Raw genomic sequence first — 20,773 nt, forward strand, 5'->3', positions numbered from 1 at the left:
ATAAGTTCAGTTCTACACAGTCTGGAATGGCTCTGACTGAAAGCATTTGGGGAAAAGTATTTTAAGAGTTTTTGAGTCCTTGGATAATAGAGCTCCAGAATATGAAGTCACACCTCATAGAACGTTCAGTTAACCTAATGTTAAACCAATGGAGATTTTCAGATGCTAGCCACTAGCCTTCACGTTCATTTCAATGTTTTCTGACACTACACTAAAGAGAGATTGATGTATTTACCAGTACTACTGGCACAAACATGGGAGATTTCCATAGTAATGGCCAGTTTTTGACATCCAATCCCAAGATCTATCCATCCATCCATCCATTTTCTTCCGCTTATCCGGGGCCGGGTCACGGGGGCAGCAGTCTAAGCAGGGACTCCCAGACTTCCCCCACCCCAGACACGTCCTCCAGCTCCTCTGGTGGGACCCCAAGGCGTTCCCAGGCCAGCTGAGAGACATAGTCCCTCCAGCGTGTCCTGGGTCTTCCCCGGGGCCTCCTCCCGGTGGGACATGCCCAGAACACCTCCCTAGGGAGACGTCCAGGAGGCATCCTAAGCAGATGCCCGAGCCACCTCAACTGGTTCCTCTTGATGTGTAGGAGCAGCGGCTCTACTCTGAGCTCCTCCCGTGTGACTGAGCTCCTCACCCTATCTCTAAGAGTTCACCCGGCCACCTACGGAGGAAACCCATCTCAGCCGCTTGTATCCGTGACCTTGTCCTTTCGGTCATTACCCATAGCTCATGACCATAGGTGAGGGCAGGAACGTAGACTGACCAGTAAATCGAGAGCTTTGCCTTTGGACTCAGCTCCTTCTTTACCACAACAGACCGATACAGCGACCGCATCACTGCAGACGCTGCACCGATCCACCTGTCAATCTCACGCTCCATCCTTCCCTCACCCAAGATCTATACTTATTATAAACTTGAGTTACAGATGGTTTTTTTTACCGTTTTGGTTTCAAACAGGAAGATGCCGTATGACAAACAGTGAAATAATTAGTCTTATTCAAACATTTTAATTTAACTGAGCATAAACAACACAGTAACTTGGCTATCATCAAATTGATATGTATTATCATAGACAAAATTATTGTGATAAACAGTTATTTTGTGATACTTATTAAAGTTGTTGACAGTTTAAAAATGTTCTGGATATGAATAAATATGGAACTTATTAAAGTTATAATTAAACAATGTTTACTTAATTTACTTTGCTATAAGTGAAAACAACAGTGATCTAGAAAAGATCTTAAGTAGTTTTTTTCTGCCTTATGAAAAATATCATGATTATAATGGTGATTATCTTTGTTGGCTGTTATCATGATATAAAATGCCCTACAAATGATTATTGTCAACCATTTTTACCACAATAAACCATATTGTTGTTTATTGTTCCATCCTCAATCTGTTACGGCTTCCACTGAAAGCAGTTGGTTGGCCTGTCATGATAATTATTATATCGACTTGTCGCTCAATTCATGACAGATGGAACAATCATTCTTGGAAATCAATATTTATGGTACTTTTTCTTTGTACTAATCAGAAAAATTTTGTAATTTTCTTATACTATGATTTGAGTCTATGACTCACTATAGATACAGACCAACTACTTAAGTGTTGCATTCTGTTACTTATTTATAGCAGCTCATATTTTTTATTTTATTTTTTTTACAATATTGTACATTTAGAACACTTTCTTGGGAGGGATAATTCTGCTGCTATTTGAAACTGAGGATATTTTGTTATTTGCAGAGGACATACTATTTTCTAAGCACTATCTCTTCTTATAGACAAATCCTCTAGTTAGTACCTGTAGTTTGGACTCCAAAAACAAAAATTCTTAATGATCCTAGATTAGTTTAAAATGTGAACTCTGAACAGAATCCTATTTAATTTTTAAACAGGTCTTGCAAATCTCATCAGAACAATTGTCAGAAAAATCACAATTTGACTTTATTACCAGATTTGTTGAGCCCTAGCCAGTGAGGCAGATTGGCACTCTCACTTCTTTCTGTCTACCCCATGGCAGCTGTGGCTTTACCTTACCACCACCGAACATGGAGTGAAAGAACAGTGTATGAATTTTAGTTGAGCTTGATTTGTAAAAAAATATTTCCCTTGTGTCCTCATAAGAGCCCATGTTATGAAATGTGTAATTGTTTTATCTGTTTGAATACTGTTTTAGAATTTTCATGGATTTAGTAATATATTTGCATGTTTTGTGTTTCGGTTTGTCCTGTATTTGAATGTCTTTTATGTAAAACTGTAGCAGATCTGAGAAAGCATTAAAACTTGTTAGTGAATTCTGTCTCGTGCCGAGGCTCAAACGAAGTGTGATCAAGAGGCGAGAAGAGAAAATGCTCTGCAACTGCCACAGAAACTACCAAAACATGACACAGTACAGGGAGTATTTACTCAGAGGTGACCTTAAAAGTCTTTTTAACGTAGTTCAGGGATAGGGATAGGCCTTGACGTGCTACCGATTGATTGGTTGACTAAAAAGGGAGCGTGGCAAACATGCTCAAAACTATTATGTATCGTATCTCTATGTATCTTAACCACACTGCTCTCACAAGACTACATCTGCAGGGGGAGTTTGCAAAAAGTAGTATTAAAGGAGAAAATAGTACTACAAAACAATGTATTTATATAAAGAGAGATTAAACATGCGAATCATGAGTTTAATCTGACTTTTTAAATCACCCACTCCCTTCTTCTTTCTGCTGTTGTCCCATATAAATTCTTATCTCAATAAAATGAGTAGATTAGTAATACACATTTTCGTCAGCTGAGACTCCATTGACTGATTAATCAACTAACGGCTAAAAGCCTTAGATAAGCAGACATAAATTGTCTCTTGATTTAATCACCAAGTAGACGTCTTCGGTGATATGAAGAATGTTTCACACCTTGGCAATAAACACATTTGGCATTTATGCATTTAAAAGTAGTCTTCACTTAATAGTTCTGATATAGGCCAAGACCCAAAACTATTAAGGAAGTTACATTTTGTCCTATTCTTGTGATTTTATTTAAAATCTCTTATTTCAATAGTGATTTTAGATCAATTATTCACTGGGTCTAGGCCTGACGATAACAAATTTTGAAATACAATATATTGCTGAAGAAAATATAGACGATAAACAATAATATTAAAAAACACTACTATTATGATAACCCTGAAGCAAAAAATAATTCTATATGTGCCGTATTTTTAATAAACATGAGCTGTAATAAATAAATAAGTTCCCCACTAGTACAAAGAAAAAGTCCTACAATAAATATTAACCCCAAAAATGATTGTTCCAGCCCTCATATATTGAACGATAAGCCTATATAGAGTTTATTATGACAGGCTTAGCTGGATAATTTTACAACCCTAGTTCATACACTCATGATCAAAATTTTAAGACCAGTTGAAAAATTGCAAGAATTCACATTTTGCATTGTTGGATCTTAAGAAGGTTCTAATTAGAACTTCAAATGGAAAAAGAAGAAATGGGAGTGAGATGACAAAAAAAAACTGAGTAAGCAATTTATTGCAAACAAGCAATAAAGTGAAATAGACTGTTCAGCTGATCAAAAGTTTAAGATCACATCTCAAAAAAAAACCCAAAACCCTAAAATAGAAATAAAATGTTCAAAAAAGGACTCATTAATGGGTAGTTGCGCCATTCTTGTTAATCACCTCAAAAATTCATTCCGGCGTGCTTGATGCTAATGTTTCCAGGAGGCTAATGGGAATGTTGCTCCAAGTGGTGAAGATGGCTTCACTAGGCTTCACCAGTGTCTGGCAACTGGTGTTCATTTTTGTAAACTTCCCTTGCCATCCAACCCCAAATGATCTCAATTTAGATCAGGGGACACGCAGGATGGTTCAAAAGAGTGATGTTATTTCTCTGGAAGAAGGCCTTTGTCAAGTGGACATTGTGATCTGCAGCTTTGACCTGTTGAAAAACCCAGTCATTACCACACAGACGATGGCCTTCAGTTATGAAGGATGCCCTTTGCAGCATCTCCACATAGCCAGCTGCCGTTTGACGCTTTTGCACAACCTGAAGCTCCATTGTTCCATTGAAGCAAAAAGCCCCCCAGATCATGATGGCACCCCCTCCATGGTGTCCTGTAGAAAACATCTCAGGTGGGATCTCCTTCCCATGCCAGTAACGTTGGAAGCCATCAGGACCATAAAGGTTAAATTTTTTCTCATTAGAGAATACAATTTTCTTCCACCTTTCAATGTCCCATGTTTGGTGCTCTCGTGCAAATTTTTTTGCCATTGAAGGAGACGGGATCTTTGAACGTTTTTTGTTCTTAAAACGCTTCTCTTGCAGATGCTGTCTAATTGTTATGGGACAGCGGTTGGCACCAGTGACAAGCTTAGTTTGGGCCACGGATCATCCCGTGTCTTGATGGACCACCAATTGGATCCTCTGGCTCAGTGTGAAATTTTTTTGGGTCTACCACTTGACTTTTTTCTCCCATAACCTTCAGGATCTTTTAAGAAGTTTAAAATGACTGTCTTACTGCGTCCAACCTTAGAAGTAATGGCACTCTTCAAGAGACCATGCTGATACAGTTCAATAATCCGACCACATTCAGAGAGAAAACTTTTTGCCTTTGCCATCAGGAGGTGGTGACAGTGTGGATACCTGACAGAACCTGACGCTGAATCCACATTTTTGCGAAGATTTGGGCTTTTAAAGGCTGTGGTCTTAAAGTTTTGATCAGCTGATGAACAGCCTATTTCATTGTAATGGTTGTTTGTGATAAATTGCTTATTCATTTTTTTAATTTTTTAATTTTTTTGTCTTGTCTCACTCCCATTTCTTCTTTTTGTGTTTTGAAGCACTAGTTAGAACGTTCTTAAGACCCAACAGTGCAAAATGTGAATTCTTGTGATTTTTCAACTGATCAATTTTAATGAATTAAAAATCATGAATCCAAATTACCGTAAATTTCGGACTGATGCGTGCACTTGAATATAGGCCACACCAGCTAAATTTTATAAGAAAATACATTTTGTAAATATATAGGCCACACCAGGATACAAGCTACAGGATTTTATGTTGTAACACGAGATATTTACACAGAAAGATGGTACATGAAGGTTTTGTTGAGTTTTAATTTTAGACATGCTTTTATTCACTGTGCATGAAAATTGGCATGATGGCACCAAGACGCCATCAACATGGGATGAACACACCTGCATGTTTAGAAAATAAAACAGCACCAACACAGGCCTCTCCTCCAACAGTGCACCAGCGATTCATTGATGCCAAGCTTACATGCAGTGGCTCTATTTCCTTCTTTGTTGGCCAGATCCATTGCCTTTAACTTAAAAGCTGCACCATATTCATTTCTTTGTGTGTTTTCCATAATGAGGGTATGCATGAGTTCAAAATGAAAACTACTGTATTTGTCCGAAATTTACGGTATAAATAAAAATAGTAAATTATAAAACCAGATTTGATAAACTTCTGACTGAGAGCAGATGGATGACACTGGGAGCCCTCCTTGAGCTGATGACGTGGTTATTAAACCAAATAGAGCAGTTTTTAGACATTTGTACGTCATTATTTGCAACGCCTCTGTGACTAATGCTGAGTGCTCTTACTGCTGTTCAAGTGTCTCTTCAAATCTGTGAAAAGTATGAATAATACACAGAGGAAAGAGAGGGGGACAAGATGGCTGCTCTCCTTACGGATATTCTGGGCTGTTAAAGCTAGTGCTACAATACTTCAATTTCAAACTGGAATTTAATACAAAGGAATAGGCTCATATCTAATGTCTAATTTGAAACCACAAAGATAATAAAAATACTTTTTTGTATACACAAAATAATGTCATTTTCAACTTAAAAGTACAGTATGTAACTTTCTGTGGCACGTCACCAGCATGATTTCATGGAAACAGAAAGTTAAAACCATACTTCAGAACATTCTCCATAGAGACAGGCATGTTTTTGCCATACTGTGGAAGATTATAGTCAAAAGAACAACATTTGCATCGAAACAAGCAGGAGGTCAAATAAGAGTAAGGTTTGTGGAGATGTGAGACCAAAGATTTTCAGTGCAATAAACACAACCATATTGGTAAAAAAAACAAAAAAACAACTTGCTTTCTGCCTAAAAATACACCTAGAAAATTCTAAAATTATTCACAAAAGGCAAAAGTTTGCCCTATTTATGAGATTAATAAAAACAAAATAAAATCAATACCCACTTCATATAGTTTTAATCAATGAAAAAATAAACATTTTCCAGTGTGCTCAGATTAGTATGCAGAGGTCTTAAATTATTATAATTATAACTCTGGTTAAGATGCAACTTTAACAACGCTATATAATGTCAACCCGATTGAAACTAGTTTCAGAAATGTAGCTCATCAGGTCTACAGTAGGGATGCACCAATACTGAGTAGTAGTCGATTCTTCTGTTTGTGACGTGAACATGAAAAACAAAACATTTCCCTTTTGTGGAATTTAAGCCCATGGACCCTGGTGACTAATGCCCCTGGTCTGATTTGAATGAACAGAATCAGTGAATTACAGAGAGGTGAGGTCTGCATTGAACCAGCAGCAATTTATATAACGTAGAGAGAGGAGAAAGGAAGGAAAAAAGAGAGGGAGGGGAGGAGAGAAAGGCAGGAGAGGAGGGGCACGAGGACGAGAGAGATGAATAGAGGGGGAAGGAGAGAGGAGGAGAGGAAATAAAAAAGAGCAGAGGAGGAGGAGAGAGAGGAGGAGGGAGGGAAAGGAAGAAAAATGAGCGAGAGAGCGGGGGGAGAGGAGAGTTGATAGAGAGCAGAGTAGAAAAAGGGAAGTAAGGAGAGGGTAGTGAAAGGGAGTGAGAGAAAAATACAAAGGATGGACACAAGGATGGAGAGACTAGGAGGAAGAGGAAAGATAGCAGGAAGGAGTGAGGAGAAAGGAAAATAGAGAGATTTAGAGCTAGACTGAGGTAGGGAGGAAAGGTAGAGTAATAGAATACATTGAGATAGAGGGCGGGCGAGAGTGTTGGTAGAGCTGTAGTGAGAGAGAAGAGGGAGGAGTGGAGAGTTGTAGAGAGGGATGGATAGATAGTGAGAGCGGAGGTGAGTAAGTTGTGTTGACAGAGAGGGGAGTTAGTATTGGCAGTTACACAGGAAGAGAGGGAGGAGGGTTTGGATGAATAGAGTAAGAGGAGTAGAGTAAGTTGTGTTGATTGAGATGGAGAGAGAGGGAGAAAAGGACAGGGAGGAGAGTTAACAGTATTGACAGTTACAGAGAGGGAGAAAGAGGGAGGAGCAAGGGAGGAAGGATTGGAGAGATAAAGGAATGAATAGTGAAAGAGGAGACGAGTAAGTTGTGTTTATTGAGATGGAGAAAGGGATGGAGGAGAGTAAGCAGTATTGACACTTACAGAGAGAGAGAGGGAGGAGAGAGAGTTCGTGGGCGTGTCTTAGCTTTCCCTTCTTATCCTCTCCCTCCCTCCCTCTCAACTGCTGCACTCTGCACCGAACAGACAGACATGAGGCACAGTTTCTCTCCCTCTATTCATTCTTCCATCCTCCCTTTAAACTCCAAATAGAAGCCCTAACCCATGACGACTCCACTCCTTCTCCTCTGCCCTTCTCCTCTGCACTTCATCTTTCCTTCTCTCCCGGGAAGACCCTCACATTTTCCAGTCTTCAAAGGTTTGTTTCTGACCGTCCCGATGATGAAGGAAGAGGGAATTTTGGGCAGACGCCGCTTTTCCACATGCGGAGGGACTGTCGCGCTCAGACCCCCACATCCCGACGGCCGCAAGCTCATCCGGAATGCATCGTTTGGTGGCTATAACGAGCTCTCCCCCCTCTCTCTGCCAGGTGGGTGATAGAAGAGTGGAGAGATAGTAGATTGGGGTTTTTAGTTGTGGTAGTTTGTGCTGCTGATAGTGTGTGATACTAAATGAAAAGTAAAATTCAAAACTAAATTTTGATACTAAGGAATATACTCAATGCTCAATACTCGATACTCAATTCTCGATTCTGATACCACAATGATAATAAGAAACCCTCTTTTTTTAGACAATAGAATGTGATTCAGCATTAAGTAATAGTATATATATATATATATATATATATATATATATATATATATATATATATATATATCTGTGTAATCCCTCAGTCACCCAGGTAAATTCCATAGTGGTCCATGAGCATATACTGGTCTGTAAGTCCTTAAGCTCAGAGCTGAAACTGGACCTTGGCTGGGCTGGTTTTAACCATGAAGTTAAATGTGTCTTAAAGAGTAGTCAGACAGGTCATCCCTGATAAGCCATCAGTGAGGACCTGCATTTGCCTTGGTATATTGTTAAATCATAAAGTGAGTCTTGTCTGTTTTTTTGCCTTTTGTAAAAGCCCTTCTAGAGACGGACATTGCAAATTAGCCGTGGCTATAAATGTTGTAGTATGCTACCTGTCTAGTGTACATACCTATCCTTATCAAATAAATAGGGCTAGGCACCAAAACTCTAAGCAGGAACTGACCAAAGGTTTGTTAAGTACTGGTACCGAGAACGTACTGTTGGTTTGATGCCAACTTTTGGTTCCTTGAGTTTAAATGCCAGCGCCAACCAATAAATGCACCACACTAATTTATTTAACAGCAGTGCAGGTGCTCATGTGTCACGACTTTGTCAAGCAAACAGCACTCACCTTTAACATAGACCTGCATGTGTCAGCAGTCACGTTTAACACAGGCCTACATGTGCCTAACAAAGCACAGTATCTCATCTTACCAGTAAAACAGAACAGGTGAACAAACGGCATGCAGGGATTCAACTTGTATCCACCCAAAACACATCAAGTCTCCAGTTGGGGGCCTTTACAGTGTCTCAAAGTGCATAATAATAAATCCATATCCAGTTACACTCTGCAAACAGCCAAACAGCTAATGTGAGCCAAACTTTGCCAAAATCATCATCCTCATCTCTCCTGGTAAAAACTTAATTCCCAATTAAATATGGTGTAATAAATATATTTAGTGAGGAGCATGTGGTGTAAAGATATAGCCAAGCAAATCTGTGTAAAATTGCCCATAATCCCAATCCTCTGCTCAAGTGACCACATAGTAAAAGCATAAACAAAAAGCATGTGCTCCACAGCGCTGCCTCTGGTCTCAAAAGCCATATACAAAGAAAACAAAAGTGAAAGGTAAGAGTGTGAATCCACATGAGGATCAGCTGTGCTCTGGTTCATTTATATGTGTGTTTGTTTGAGTTATAACTGGACGTTCTATAAAATATGAGTTAACATAAGTTAATGTAATTAAAGAATTGAAAAGTATTTTCTTAATAATATTGGCCATGAATTTACATAAAAAATACAGGCACCGAAAAAAAAGCGTTCAGGAACTGGACGAAAAGCATGTATCTAAAAAAATCAAATAATACCCAGCCCTACTAGTCTATGTGATCTTACACTTGTTCTGATACAACACAAGATCATTCTAAAGCTATTCAGGAAAGCTTCATCTCTGTCCTGTGAATGGAACTTTTTTAGTATCAATACCTTCTCAAATGAGTATCTAGTTTCAACACTAGTTTTAGTATCGACTAGTATCTGATTTTCGATACTTTTGTCAACCCCAGCTGCTGATAGACTGTAGATAAATAATAGAGTAGTCTGCAGATTTGGCAACATAAGATTGAAAGGTAAAAACTAGGGCTGAACAATTTGGTGAAAATTTCTCATTGCAATTTTCTGACAAGCATTTATATTTTAATAAGATTCTGTTCAAAGTTAACATTTTAAACACTGTGAGAAGACTGCAATATGAACTGACACACTTAATACAAGAATGACATTTCAGAACACGTTTGTACAGATCTAAACTACAGGGTGCATAAGCATGACCCAGCTGTGTCCTCAGATGCGAGGTAGACATGTTCAAATCAAATATAGCTTTTACTGATAACAATTCTGTTTTGGTTTTCAAGACAATTAGCCAATCAGAAAGCAGAATGAGCCTAAAAGGGGTTTAAACCTAAAAGGACTCTCTGATCTGATCTTTCACTACCTACCCTAAATGCATCATTTGGGGACCATAACAAGATCTCCCCTCTCTCTGCCAGGTGGGTGATAGAATTGTGGAGAGATAGTAGATTGGTGCATTTAGTTGTGGTAGTGTTGTAATGACTAACAGGGACAACAAAGAGACAGAACTTGGGGAGCAGTTTAACAATGTTTATTTTACAGTTTTAATGTGCAAATGAAGGTAGTTTGACCAGATAGTTGAGAGCGGAGTTGTTTGCAGAAGTCCAGCAGTAGATCGTGGGCAGTGGGGTCAGAGACGAGGTGAGCTGGATCAGAAGGTGTGAGGTTCGTACTGGTCGTGGAGAGCTGGGTCGGAGACAGAGAGGCTGAGCGGGTTCAGGGAGCGGGATCTGATGAGGAGCAAAAACATCCAACTTAGAAATGTGTGGCAAAATGCAAAAACAAGAGACTGCACAAAACATCTTGACAGCTAGTTTGTGTTCGAAATTGATTTTGGAATTTTAGTATCCTAAGGCATAGATTCCATACTCAATACTGATTCTGATTTATTTTATATTACCATATGGACGTATATCTGTGTAATCCCTCAGTTGTCTAGGGAGGTTCCATAGTGGTCCATGGGCGTATACTCGTCTATGTGGTTTTATAATTGTGATGCATCTCTAGGTCATTTTCAAGCTATTCAGAAAAAGTTCATTTCTGCCTTCATTACCTAAACCCCAGCACCTGCAGCCAATCATTAATCAGTACCTCTGCTGCTGCAGTATACTGTATACTATACAGTTCTTTTAAAAAAAAAACTTTCTGAAAAGAGTTTAGCAAAAAAATGTTATACATTAAAAGCATTAAACTTAGAGACTTCCGGGTCGGCACCGAGAGAAATGGCAGCCTAATTCTCTTCTCTTGCCAGTACATAGCAAATTACACCCCCTCAGCAACTAAGACAACTGAATTCAACAAATAAATTGCGGAATGGATGGGGGAAACAAACAAGAAGGACGTCGTACTAAAAGTGTCCGAAACAAAGCATTGGAACAAGATGTTGAAAGAGAAGAAAACGTGCCGTGCACAGAAGCTAACATGCGAGCGGCTAATGCACCAACGTGGCAGGAGATGCTACCAGGCCTGGTAACAATACTGGAAGATTTAAAGCAGGAAATAAAAAACGGATTTGCATCATTTAAAGAAGAAGTGAAGGCTGATATCAGGAACGAATTTGACGCATTTAGAGCTGAAATAAGCAAGAAATTTTCCGGCAATGAGAAGGTGTTACAGGTGCAGAAAGCGGCTATAAAGGACGCGCAAACACGCGTTAATGAAGCCGAGGAGTGGAATCTAGAAGTTAAAGAAATTTTGCTAATGCTTCTTAAGGAACAAAAGATGTTAAAAGACAGATTTGGAGGGAAGGTCAAGGCGAAACGACGTGCGCATTTTTGGAGTACCAGAGGGCGCGGAGGGAGACTCGCCCCCCGCTATGTGGAGGAGCTGCTGCGGAGAGAGTTGGATTTACCCGCAGAGACCCAGCTCAAGATTCAACGCACACACAGGGCTTTGGGTGAAAGACCGACACACGGAGCGACACCACGGTCTGATTGTGAACTTTCTCCAGCTTGACACGAAAGAGTTGATACTCAAGAAAGCCTGGCAGAAGCGTTTGAAAATAGATGGAAAATCTATATTCTTTGATCATGATTATGCCCAAGATGGTTCAAAAACGAAAAGCTTATAAGGCATAAAGAAGGCGCTAAAAGAAAACGGGGTCAGATTTCAGACACCTACGACAAAGATAAGAATTCACTGGACGGACGGGACCAGAACATATGGAAATCCACATGATGCAGCTGAAGAAATGAAGAAACGGGGTTTTGATGTGATGGCTGGGTCTACGGAGAGAGAAGACGAGGTGCAGCGGAGGATTCAACAGGCCTGGTCATGGGAACACGGGCACACACGGGATACACGGAGCAGATCTCCAGGACGGAGAGCAAGGGAGAGACTACTGGAGTTTCGGCGATAAAACATAAGAGATGGATGGGAGGTAACTGCTAATAGGAAAACAAATAAATACACTTAAATATTAAAGAATAAATGAAAAGTTTACCGATGTAAACACTACTAAAATAGACAAGCATGTGGAAATCCGGCAGTACGCTTCTCTTTAAAAAAATAAAATAAAATTTTAAAAAAGTCCCATGAAAAATAATGATACTGGCAAGAGGGAATTGAAAGTAGTTGGACATAGTAGAATGGAAGTTAGACTTTTTGAGGCTGTGGAGATTGGAACATTGTCCTGAATCATACTTTAGACTCAAGTAATATTAAGAAAAACAGTAGAACATATTTGTCACGATACATCAATACAACATTAAATGAATTGGAGATTATAGATGTCTGGCGAGAATGTCACTCAACTTATACAAGAATAGACTACATTTTCATGAACAAAGAAGACAGGTTTAGAATATTAGAATGTAAGATAAGAGCAGCTGATTTGTCAGATCACTGTGCATTGAGTCTATCATTGGACCTTAGTAGAAAAATTAAAAATACAAACTGGAGACTCAATGTTGGAATGCTTAACAATAAACAATTAAGGGAAATGCTAAAAACTGAAATCAGTAACTATAAAAAAGAAAACTGTAATAGAGAAACAGATCCCACAATGGTATGGAATGCTATGAAGGCAGTAATGAGAGGCAAACTGATATCACATGCAGCATATATTAAAAAAAGAAAAACGTTAGACCATCAGACTGCCACAGAGGAATTAGAAAAACTTGAAAAACTACATAAGAAATATAACAATCCAGAGATACTTGATAAGATTAAAGAAACAAGGGGAAAAGTTGATAAGATATTAACAGAAGAAGTGGAAAAAAATATTAGGTTTCTGAAACAAACATATTATGAAGGAAGATCAAAATTTACAAAATCACTTGCTAGACATTTGAGAAATAAACAACAATCTAACACAATCTACAAAATAAGAGAGCCTGTAACGGAAAACTTAGTTTAAAAACCAGAAGAAATTGAAAAAACATTTGAAAAATATTATTCTAAACTTTATTCCCAACCAAAATCAGCAGATGATGAGACAATTAGATCTTTTTTAAACTCATTAGATTTACCAAATATAGGAGTGTCCCAAAATTCAATATTATGTTCGCCTATCACAGAAAAAGAACTAGAAAGTACAATAAAATGAATGAAGTCCAACAAGACCCCTGGAACGGATGGGTTCCCAGTGGAATGGTACAGGACCTTCAAAGAAGAGTTGAACCCATTGTTATTATCATCGTTATAATAATAAAACCATAATCTGAAAAATTGAGTTTTACCTTCCTCGTGGAGAGAAGCAATAATTATGATTATCCATAAAGAGGGCAAGAACAAAGAATATTGTGAAAATTATAGACCAATATCAATATTAAACTGTGACTACAAAATATATACATCAATTATATCTAATAGATTCCAAACATTTCTTTCCGATATGATAGATGAAGATCAGGCAGGTTTTATTAGAGGACGACAAACCCAAGACAATATAAGGAGGACTTTACATATAAGGGAACAAGCACAGAAAACAAACAAAAGCACACTTCTTTTGAGTCTGGATGCCGAAAAGGCTTTTGACTGCTTTAGCTGGAGATTTTTGTATTGCTGTTTGGAAAGATTTGGCCTTAATACACAGTCAATCAATTGTGTCAAAACATTATACCAAGACCCAAAAGCAAGACTAAAGATAAATGGTAGTCTCACAAACTGGTTTACCCTTGAAAGATCTGCGAGACAGGGGTGCAGCTTGTCACCAACCCTCTTTGCAATATTTATTGAACCATTGGCACAAGCTATAAGGCAGGAAGAGGGAATAATAGGAGTAAAAATTAAGGACACAGAGCACAAGGTGGGGCTATTTGCTGACGATGTCTTAATTTATTTAAAACAACCAGATGCATGTTTACCTAAATTCATGGACTTACTAAATTATTTTGGCTATTCATCGGGTTATAACTGAATATTGAGAAAACGCAGGTTCTCCTCTTAAACTGTAATTCTCCATTAAAAATATCGCAGCAATATAATTTCAAGTGGAATAAAAAATCAATAGACTACTTGGGAATAAAGATTACAAATAATTTTAACACATTATATGAGACCAACTATAAACCCTTGAACCAACAAATATACAAAGACATGGAAAGATGGGAGATTTCTACATGCTAGAATCGAGACAATTAAGATGAATGTCCTGCCGAGAATTTTGTATCTTTTCCAGTCCCTGCCAGTGTTAATACCAGCTAATCAATTTGTGGAGTGGAACAAAAAAAATCTCAAGATTCATATGGAATGGAGCCAAACCAAGAATTAAATTTTCAACACTTCAATTACCAAAAAATGAGGGTGGATTGGCCCTGCCAAATTTAGAAGAGTATTTCTATGCCGCCCAGCTCAAACCTTTGATTTCTTGGTGTGACTCTGAATGCACGGCCAAGTGGAAACAAATTGAGTTGAATAATGTTTGCCATGTACGAGCAATGATTGCAAACAAAGGATTGTTTAAGGAAAATGTAACAAAGTTAGACTGTATAGTCAAGTTCATGCTGGATGTCTGGTTCAGAATTGTAAAAAGATTCAAAATAGAGAAGAGAGATTACATTTTTAAGTTGGCTAGCATATGATACAAATTTTAAACCAGAAATTATGAATACCAAATTTAAAGAGTGGGCAAATAAAGGATTCAACATTATAGGAACATTCATTAAGGAAGGGGAGTTGGCAAGCTTTCAAAATATAAAGCACAGATTTGATTTAGAACATCAAGAATTCTATATGTACCTTCAAGTGAGAGACTATTACCAAAGAGAAATCAGACCGGACCTCCCGAGTGAACTGAATATAATCACTGTGACACTGGGATGCATATAAGAACAAGAGTGCAAAAATTATATCTAAATGGTATAAAGGTTTGGGGGCTAACAGGAAAATTACGTCGTTATACATTAGGGATAAATGGGTGAAAGAAATTAAAGAAGAAATAAGTGATGATAACTGGTATAAAATTTGACAAAATCAGATAACCTCAACTAATTCAACAAATTGGAGAATCTTTTGCTGGAAGAACATCATCAGATTTTTCATCACACCAAAGATTAAAAAAGCATCTCTATCAGTGGATCAACCATGTTGGAGGCATTGTGGGGAGTATAATGTGGGACATGCACATGTGTTTTGGCAGTGCAGCAAGGTGTCACAATTTTGGGAAACTTTGGGCAAAGAAATGGAGAAAATATTGGGGTACACACTATCAAGGACATGCATAACGATGTATTTTGGGTGGACTACTGACGCACATATCCCAAAAAAGGACTACTACTTAATCAAGATATTACTGGCAGCATCAAAAAAAGCCATTACACGCAAATGGCACAAGGAAGACCCCCCTACGCTTGACAACTGGAGGGACATCGTGGAAGAAATTCACACCATGGAGAGACTCACATAAATTTTAAGGTTACAAAAGGAAAAATATAAAGAAAACTGGGATAAATGGTTTTTGTATTTAAAATGACGGCTGGCCGAATGTTCACTGTTCTATTGTTATATCTTTGAAAATAATAAAATATAAGTTACAAAAAAAAAAAAAAAAAAGGATTAAACTTTATTAATTTAACCTAAAAATAGTTTTGGAAACTCCATCCTTCCCTCACTCGTGAACAAGACCCCGAGATACTTGAACTCCTCCACTTGGGGCAGAGACTCACCACCCACCCGGAGAGAGCAAACCACCTTTTTCCGGTCGAGAACCATGGCCTCAGATTTGGAGGAGCTGATTCTCATCCCAGCCACTTCACACTTGGCTGCAAACCGCCCCAGTGCCTGCTGCAGGTCCTGGCTCGAAGAAGCCATCAGGACAACATCATCTGCAAACAGCAGAGATGAAATCCTGTGGTTCCCAAACCAGGCCCCCTCCGGCCCCTGGCTGCGCCTAGAAATTCTGTCCATAAATATAATGAACAGAACCGGTGACAAAGGCTAGCCCTGGCGGAGTCCAACATGCACCGGGAACAGGTCTGACTTACTGCCGGCAATGCGAACACAGCTCCTGCTCTGGTCATACAGGGACCGGACAGCCCTTAGCAAAGAGCCCCGGACCCCATACTCCCAGAGCACCCCCCAAAGGACACCACGAGGGACACGGTCGAATGCCTTCTCCAGATCCACAAAACACATGTGGACTGGTTGGGCATACTCCCATGAGCCCTCGAGGACCCGATGAAGAGTATAGAGCTGGTCCAGTGTTCCACGACCAGGACGAAAACCACACTGCTCCTCCTGAATCCGAGGTTCGACTATCGGTCGGATTCTCCTCTCCAGGCATCTCCTGGAATAGACCTTACCGGGAAGGCTGAGGAGTGTGATTCCCCTGTAATTGGAACACACCCTCCGGTCCCCCTTGTTATACAGAGGGACCACCACCCCGGTCTGCCATTCCACATGTACTGTCCCCGACCGCCACGCGATGTTGCAGAGACGTGTCAGCCAAGACAGCCCCACAACATCCAGAGACTTTAGGTACTCAGGACGGATCTCGTCCACCCCCGGAGCCTTGCCACCGAGGAGCTTGCCAACCACCTCAGTGACTTCAGCCAGGGTGATGGACGAGTCCGCCTCTGGGTCCCCAGTTTCTGCTTCCTCCTCGGAAGACGTGACAGTGGGATTGAGGAGATCCTCAAAGTATTCCTTCCACCGCCCGACAACATCCCCAGTCGAGGTCAGCAGCTCTCCACCCGCACTGTAAACAGTGTTGGTGAAGCACTGCTTCCCCCTCCTGAGGCGTCGGACGGTTTGCCAGAATCTCTTTGAGGCCGTCCGATAGTCCTTCTCCATGGCCTCCCCGAACTCCTCCCAACCCCGAGTTTTTGCCTCTGTGACTGCCTGAGCCGCGGCACGCTTGGCCCGCCGGTACTCATCAGCTGCCTCAGGAGTCCCACGAGCCAACAAGGCTCGATAGGACTCCTTCTTCAGCTTGACGGCATCCCTTACTTCCGGTGTCCACCACCGGGTTCGGGGATTGCCGCCGCGACAAGCACCACAGACCTTACGACCACAGCTACGAGCAGCCGCATCGACAATAGAGGTGGAGAACATGGCCCACTCGAAGTCCATGTCCCCAGCCTCCCCCGGGATCAGGGAGAAGCTCTCCCGGAGGTGGGAGTTGAAGACCCCCCTGACAGAGGGCTCCGCCAGACGTTCCCAGCAGACCCTCACAATGCGCTTGGGCCTGCCAGGTATGTCCGGCTTCCTCCTCCGCCAGTGGATCCAACTCACCACCAGGTGGTGATCAGTTGACAGCTCAGCCCCTCTCTTCACCCGAGTGTCCAAGACACACGGTCGGAGGTCAGATGACACGACAACAAAGTCGATCATCGACCTCCGACCTAGAGTGTCCTGGTGCCACGTGCACCGATGGACACCCTTGTGCTCGAACATGGTGTTTGTTATGGACAAGCTGTGACTAGCACAGAAGTCCAATAACAAAACACCACTCGGGTTCAGATCGGGGAGACCGTTCCTCCCAATCACGCCCCTCCAAGTGTCACTGTCATTACCCACATGGGCGTTGAAGTCCCCCCAGGAGAACAACGGAGTCCCCGGTTGGTGCACTGTCTAGTACCCCTCCCAGGGACTCCAAGAAGGCCGGGTACTCTGCACTGCTGTTTGGCCCGTAGGCTGACACAACAGTGAGAGACCTGTCCCCGATCCGAAGGCGCAGGGACGCGACCCTCTCGTTCACCGGAGTGAACCCCAACACGAGCACCCACCCCAGGCCTGGCTCCAGGGTGGGGCCCCGGTAACGCCAGTCCGGGCGACGTAACTGGCCTTGATCTTTTTCTTTCCATGGGGGGCTTCTGAACCGCTCTTAGTCAGACCCGTCTCCCAGGACCTGTTTGCCATGGGTGACCCTACCAGGGGCATGAAGCCCCCGACAACATAGCTCCCAGGATCATTCGGGTGCTCAAACCCCTCCACCACGTTAAGGTGGTGGTTCGGGGGAGGGATATATATATATATATATATATATATATATATATATATATATATATATATATATATATATATATATATATATATATATATATATATATATATATATATATATATATATATATATAGTTTGTCTGTTTATAGGTTTTGTCAAAATCAGCTCTTAGCTCACAAATGTCCAGTCACCAAGTTGATTGAATGGTTTTGCTTTTAAAGTAGATGTATATGTTGTGTGTATTACTAAATCAGAGTATCTAAAACATTTTAGAGTAACACATGAGCAGTTGTTCACACGTACAGTTCCAGTATTGTTGAGTGTCTGTAAACATGCTCTAGCATTGTTTGTCGTGGGTAGATAATTGTCAGTATCCATTAGTGACAGACAGCAGTGTTACAGGAGACCTGATATGTGAGAAGGGTTTTCCTGTCTCTCTGATCACAGCTCACATGTTTACACGCTCCACAGGGTTAGGTTTGTTTGTGAAGTGCTTAAGGACACTGGACCAGCTGTATGTAGTTATAATGTTGGTATTATCCTGTTGTTCTCCTCTGCAGCTCTTGTGATGGTCATTCTTCACTGAGGTCAAGCACTAGCTCTGTGTTCACTTTATCTTCTGTGTCTGCCTCTTGTCGCGGTCTTTTATTTCACTGGTTTATTTCCATCATCGCGGCACTCTGTACTCTCATACAACTAAACTCTGCTCCCTAAACTCACTTGTGGATCTAAAATTTAGCACCATGCAGAAAAGAGCCCTGCAATGGCTGTGCTTTAGTTTCACACAGTTTGAAGTAATTATAAAGATTAAATGAATTAATAATAATCTAAGCTTGTTTGTAATCAAATTGATTTATCACACAAGCTGTGTTCATCTGAGGTCCACCTTGTCCATTGTTGTGGTTCACTGTGCAACTGTCTTTGCTCTAGTTTGTCCTGTTGTACAGGACACACTCAGACCCTCTGGAGCACATTGTTTGGATGTTCCTCTTTTTAACCTCATTATAAAAAGCAGATGATGCAGAAATACTGTGACCGAGCTGCAAGTTCTACTCCCACAGGATCTCTGCTGTTTAACATGAGGGGCATGTGTCGCACAAGGGTGGTGCTGCTCTTGAATATTGAGTTTAATGTTCTTGTTTAGGTTCATGAAATTAAGATTCTATCATTATTTAATAATATTAATAACGCCTTACACTTGCAATGCGTTTTGTCAAAGCTTCTTAAAGTGCACTTGTTGGTGGCAAGCTACTATTGTAGCCACAGCTGCCTTGGGACAGACTGACAGACACGAAGCTGCCAATCTGCGCTATCGGTGCTGTTTGATGTTTCAGACAACTGGTGCTCTTTGTACGTTTCCATTTTGAGTTGAATGTGATCTTGTATTACATTTGTCCCAGGTTTATCGTGGGGGTTACATTCTAAAAATAGCCCGCAATGGGCGAAATCCACTAAGTAGTCAGCTTTATTTTCTACAATAATTGTATATATTTTAAGGTTGTAAAACATCTCACCACACACTTTATACACTTTTCCCACACAAGCATTGACATTTTCTCACATTTCTCCAATTTAAACACTCTCAAAGTTCAAACCTTTGTATATTACATCCCCCTTCCTCAATTATCACTTTAAATTTGTTGTTCACCTATGCCTCTGCTTTAGCGGTATCTGCAGAGGCGCCTCTGCTCCAGCAGTATCCACAGAGGCGCTTCTCTCTGCAGAGAAACACTTAAGTCCAAAGCGTTTCTGAAATCTGTTGGTGCAGAATGTTTCATCGACATTGTGGGTTTTGTTGGGGAGAAAACTTGCAAACATACAGCACTTCAGAGTCACACTACGATCAAACATTTATGTAAATGTGGCTGAATGCATTCTGTACTGTACCGTAGACACGGCATGGAGAAAACTGATCCACAATGGTCTACAGTCCCTTAGCCAATCAGGACGCAGAACATAATGCACGTTCATACGCTGTAAAAAAAAAAAAAAAAAAAAAAGCATGCAAAATTGCACTGAAAAAGAAATCTGCAAATATAGCGAGGGACCACTGTATTTAAAAGTCCAGCAAGCTTTATTTAGACAAGGTACAGGGTTTTCTTGGCCTGAATTTCTTGCCCCTCCTCTGTCTCTCTTCTATGTCTGTGTGGGGATATGAAATGTTGTACTGCCCACATAAGCTTCGTTGTGTTTTTTGTTGATTTGTTGTATTCACATATACTCTGATTTCAGGTCGTTTCAGGGGAAGCTGTTGTCTGTCAAATGACTCAACTTCTGTTTGTGCTGGAAATAGAAATTTGTGTTTGAAGTATCTGAGTTCTGAACTATGTAACTTTTATGGTTGAGGGTTTGCCTATTTGTCTCCATGGAGATGTTATTACTTTGGTCTTAGAATGTTCTGCAAGATGGTATTTTATTGATTTAGTTGGTTGGGACTGTACATGTTTACATACATTATACACATGCTTTGAACATGCTCAGTGGTAGCTATGGGCTGCTTCATTCATACATTAATCTCAACCTGTATAAACAAGTGGACTAAGTGAGTGTCACCGACTCACCATTCGGCTCCAACCAAATGAAAGATGCGACTAGCAGTTATGGTGGCTAATCTGGAGCTGAGTTTCATATTTGAAAATCTGAGCATGTGTGTCATAGTAACCAAAGAGCTAATCAGGAGTGAGGTTGTTGAAGGTACACGCT

The 20,773-nt window shown here is 40.5% G+C and overlaps 1 protein-coding gene across 4 annotated transcripts in view; it reads left to right on the top strand.

Annotated features, from left to right (window-relative positions):
- The window catches only part of osbpl8 (oxysterol binding protein-like 8), a 190,159-nt gene that overhangs the window by 108,714 nt on the left and 60,672 nt on the right, over nt 1-20,773 (top strand). For 2 of the 4 annotated variants that reach the window (XM_055225661.1, XM_055225664.1), the window contains exon 1: nt 7,413-7,851. The exons of the other annotated variants lie outside the window; for them this stretch is intronic. In XM_055225661.1, the coding sequence (XP_055081636.1) occupies nt 7,587-7,851 (265 nt within the window). In that variant the 5' untranslated portion in view covers nt 7,413-7,586. Of the gene's footprint in view, nt 1-7,412; nt 7,852-20,773 lie in introns of those variants that run through there. 4 annotated transcript variants of the gene reach the window in all.

This window comes from Periophthalmus magnuspinnatus, chromosome 12 (assembly GCF_009829125.3).
Source record: "Periophthalmus magnuspinnatus isolate fPerMag1 chromosome 12, fPerMag1.2.pri, whole genome shotgun sequence".
NCBI classification, from domain to species: Eukaryota; Metazoa; Chordata; class Actinopteri; order Gobiiformes; family Gobiidae; genus Periophthalmus; species Periophthalmus magnuspinnatus.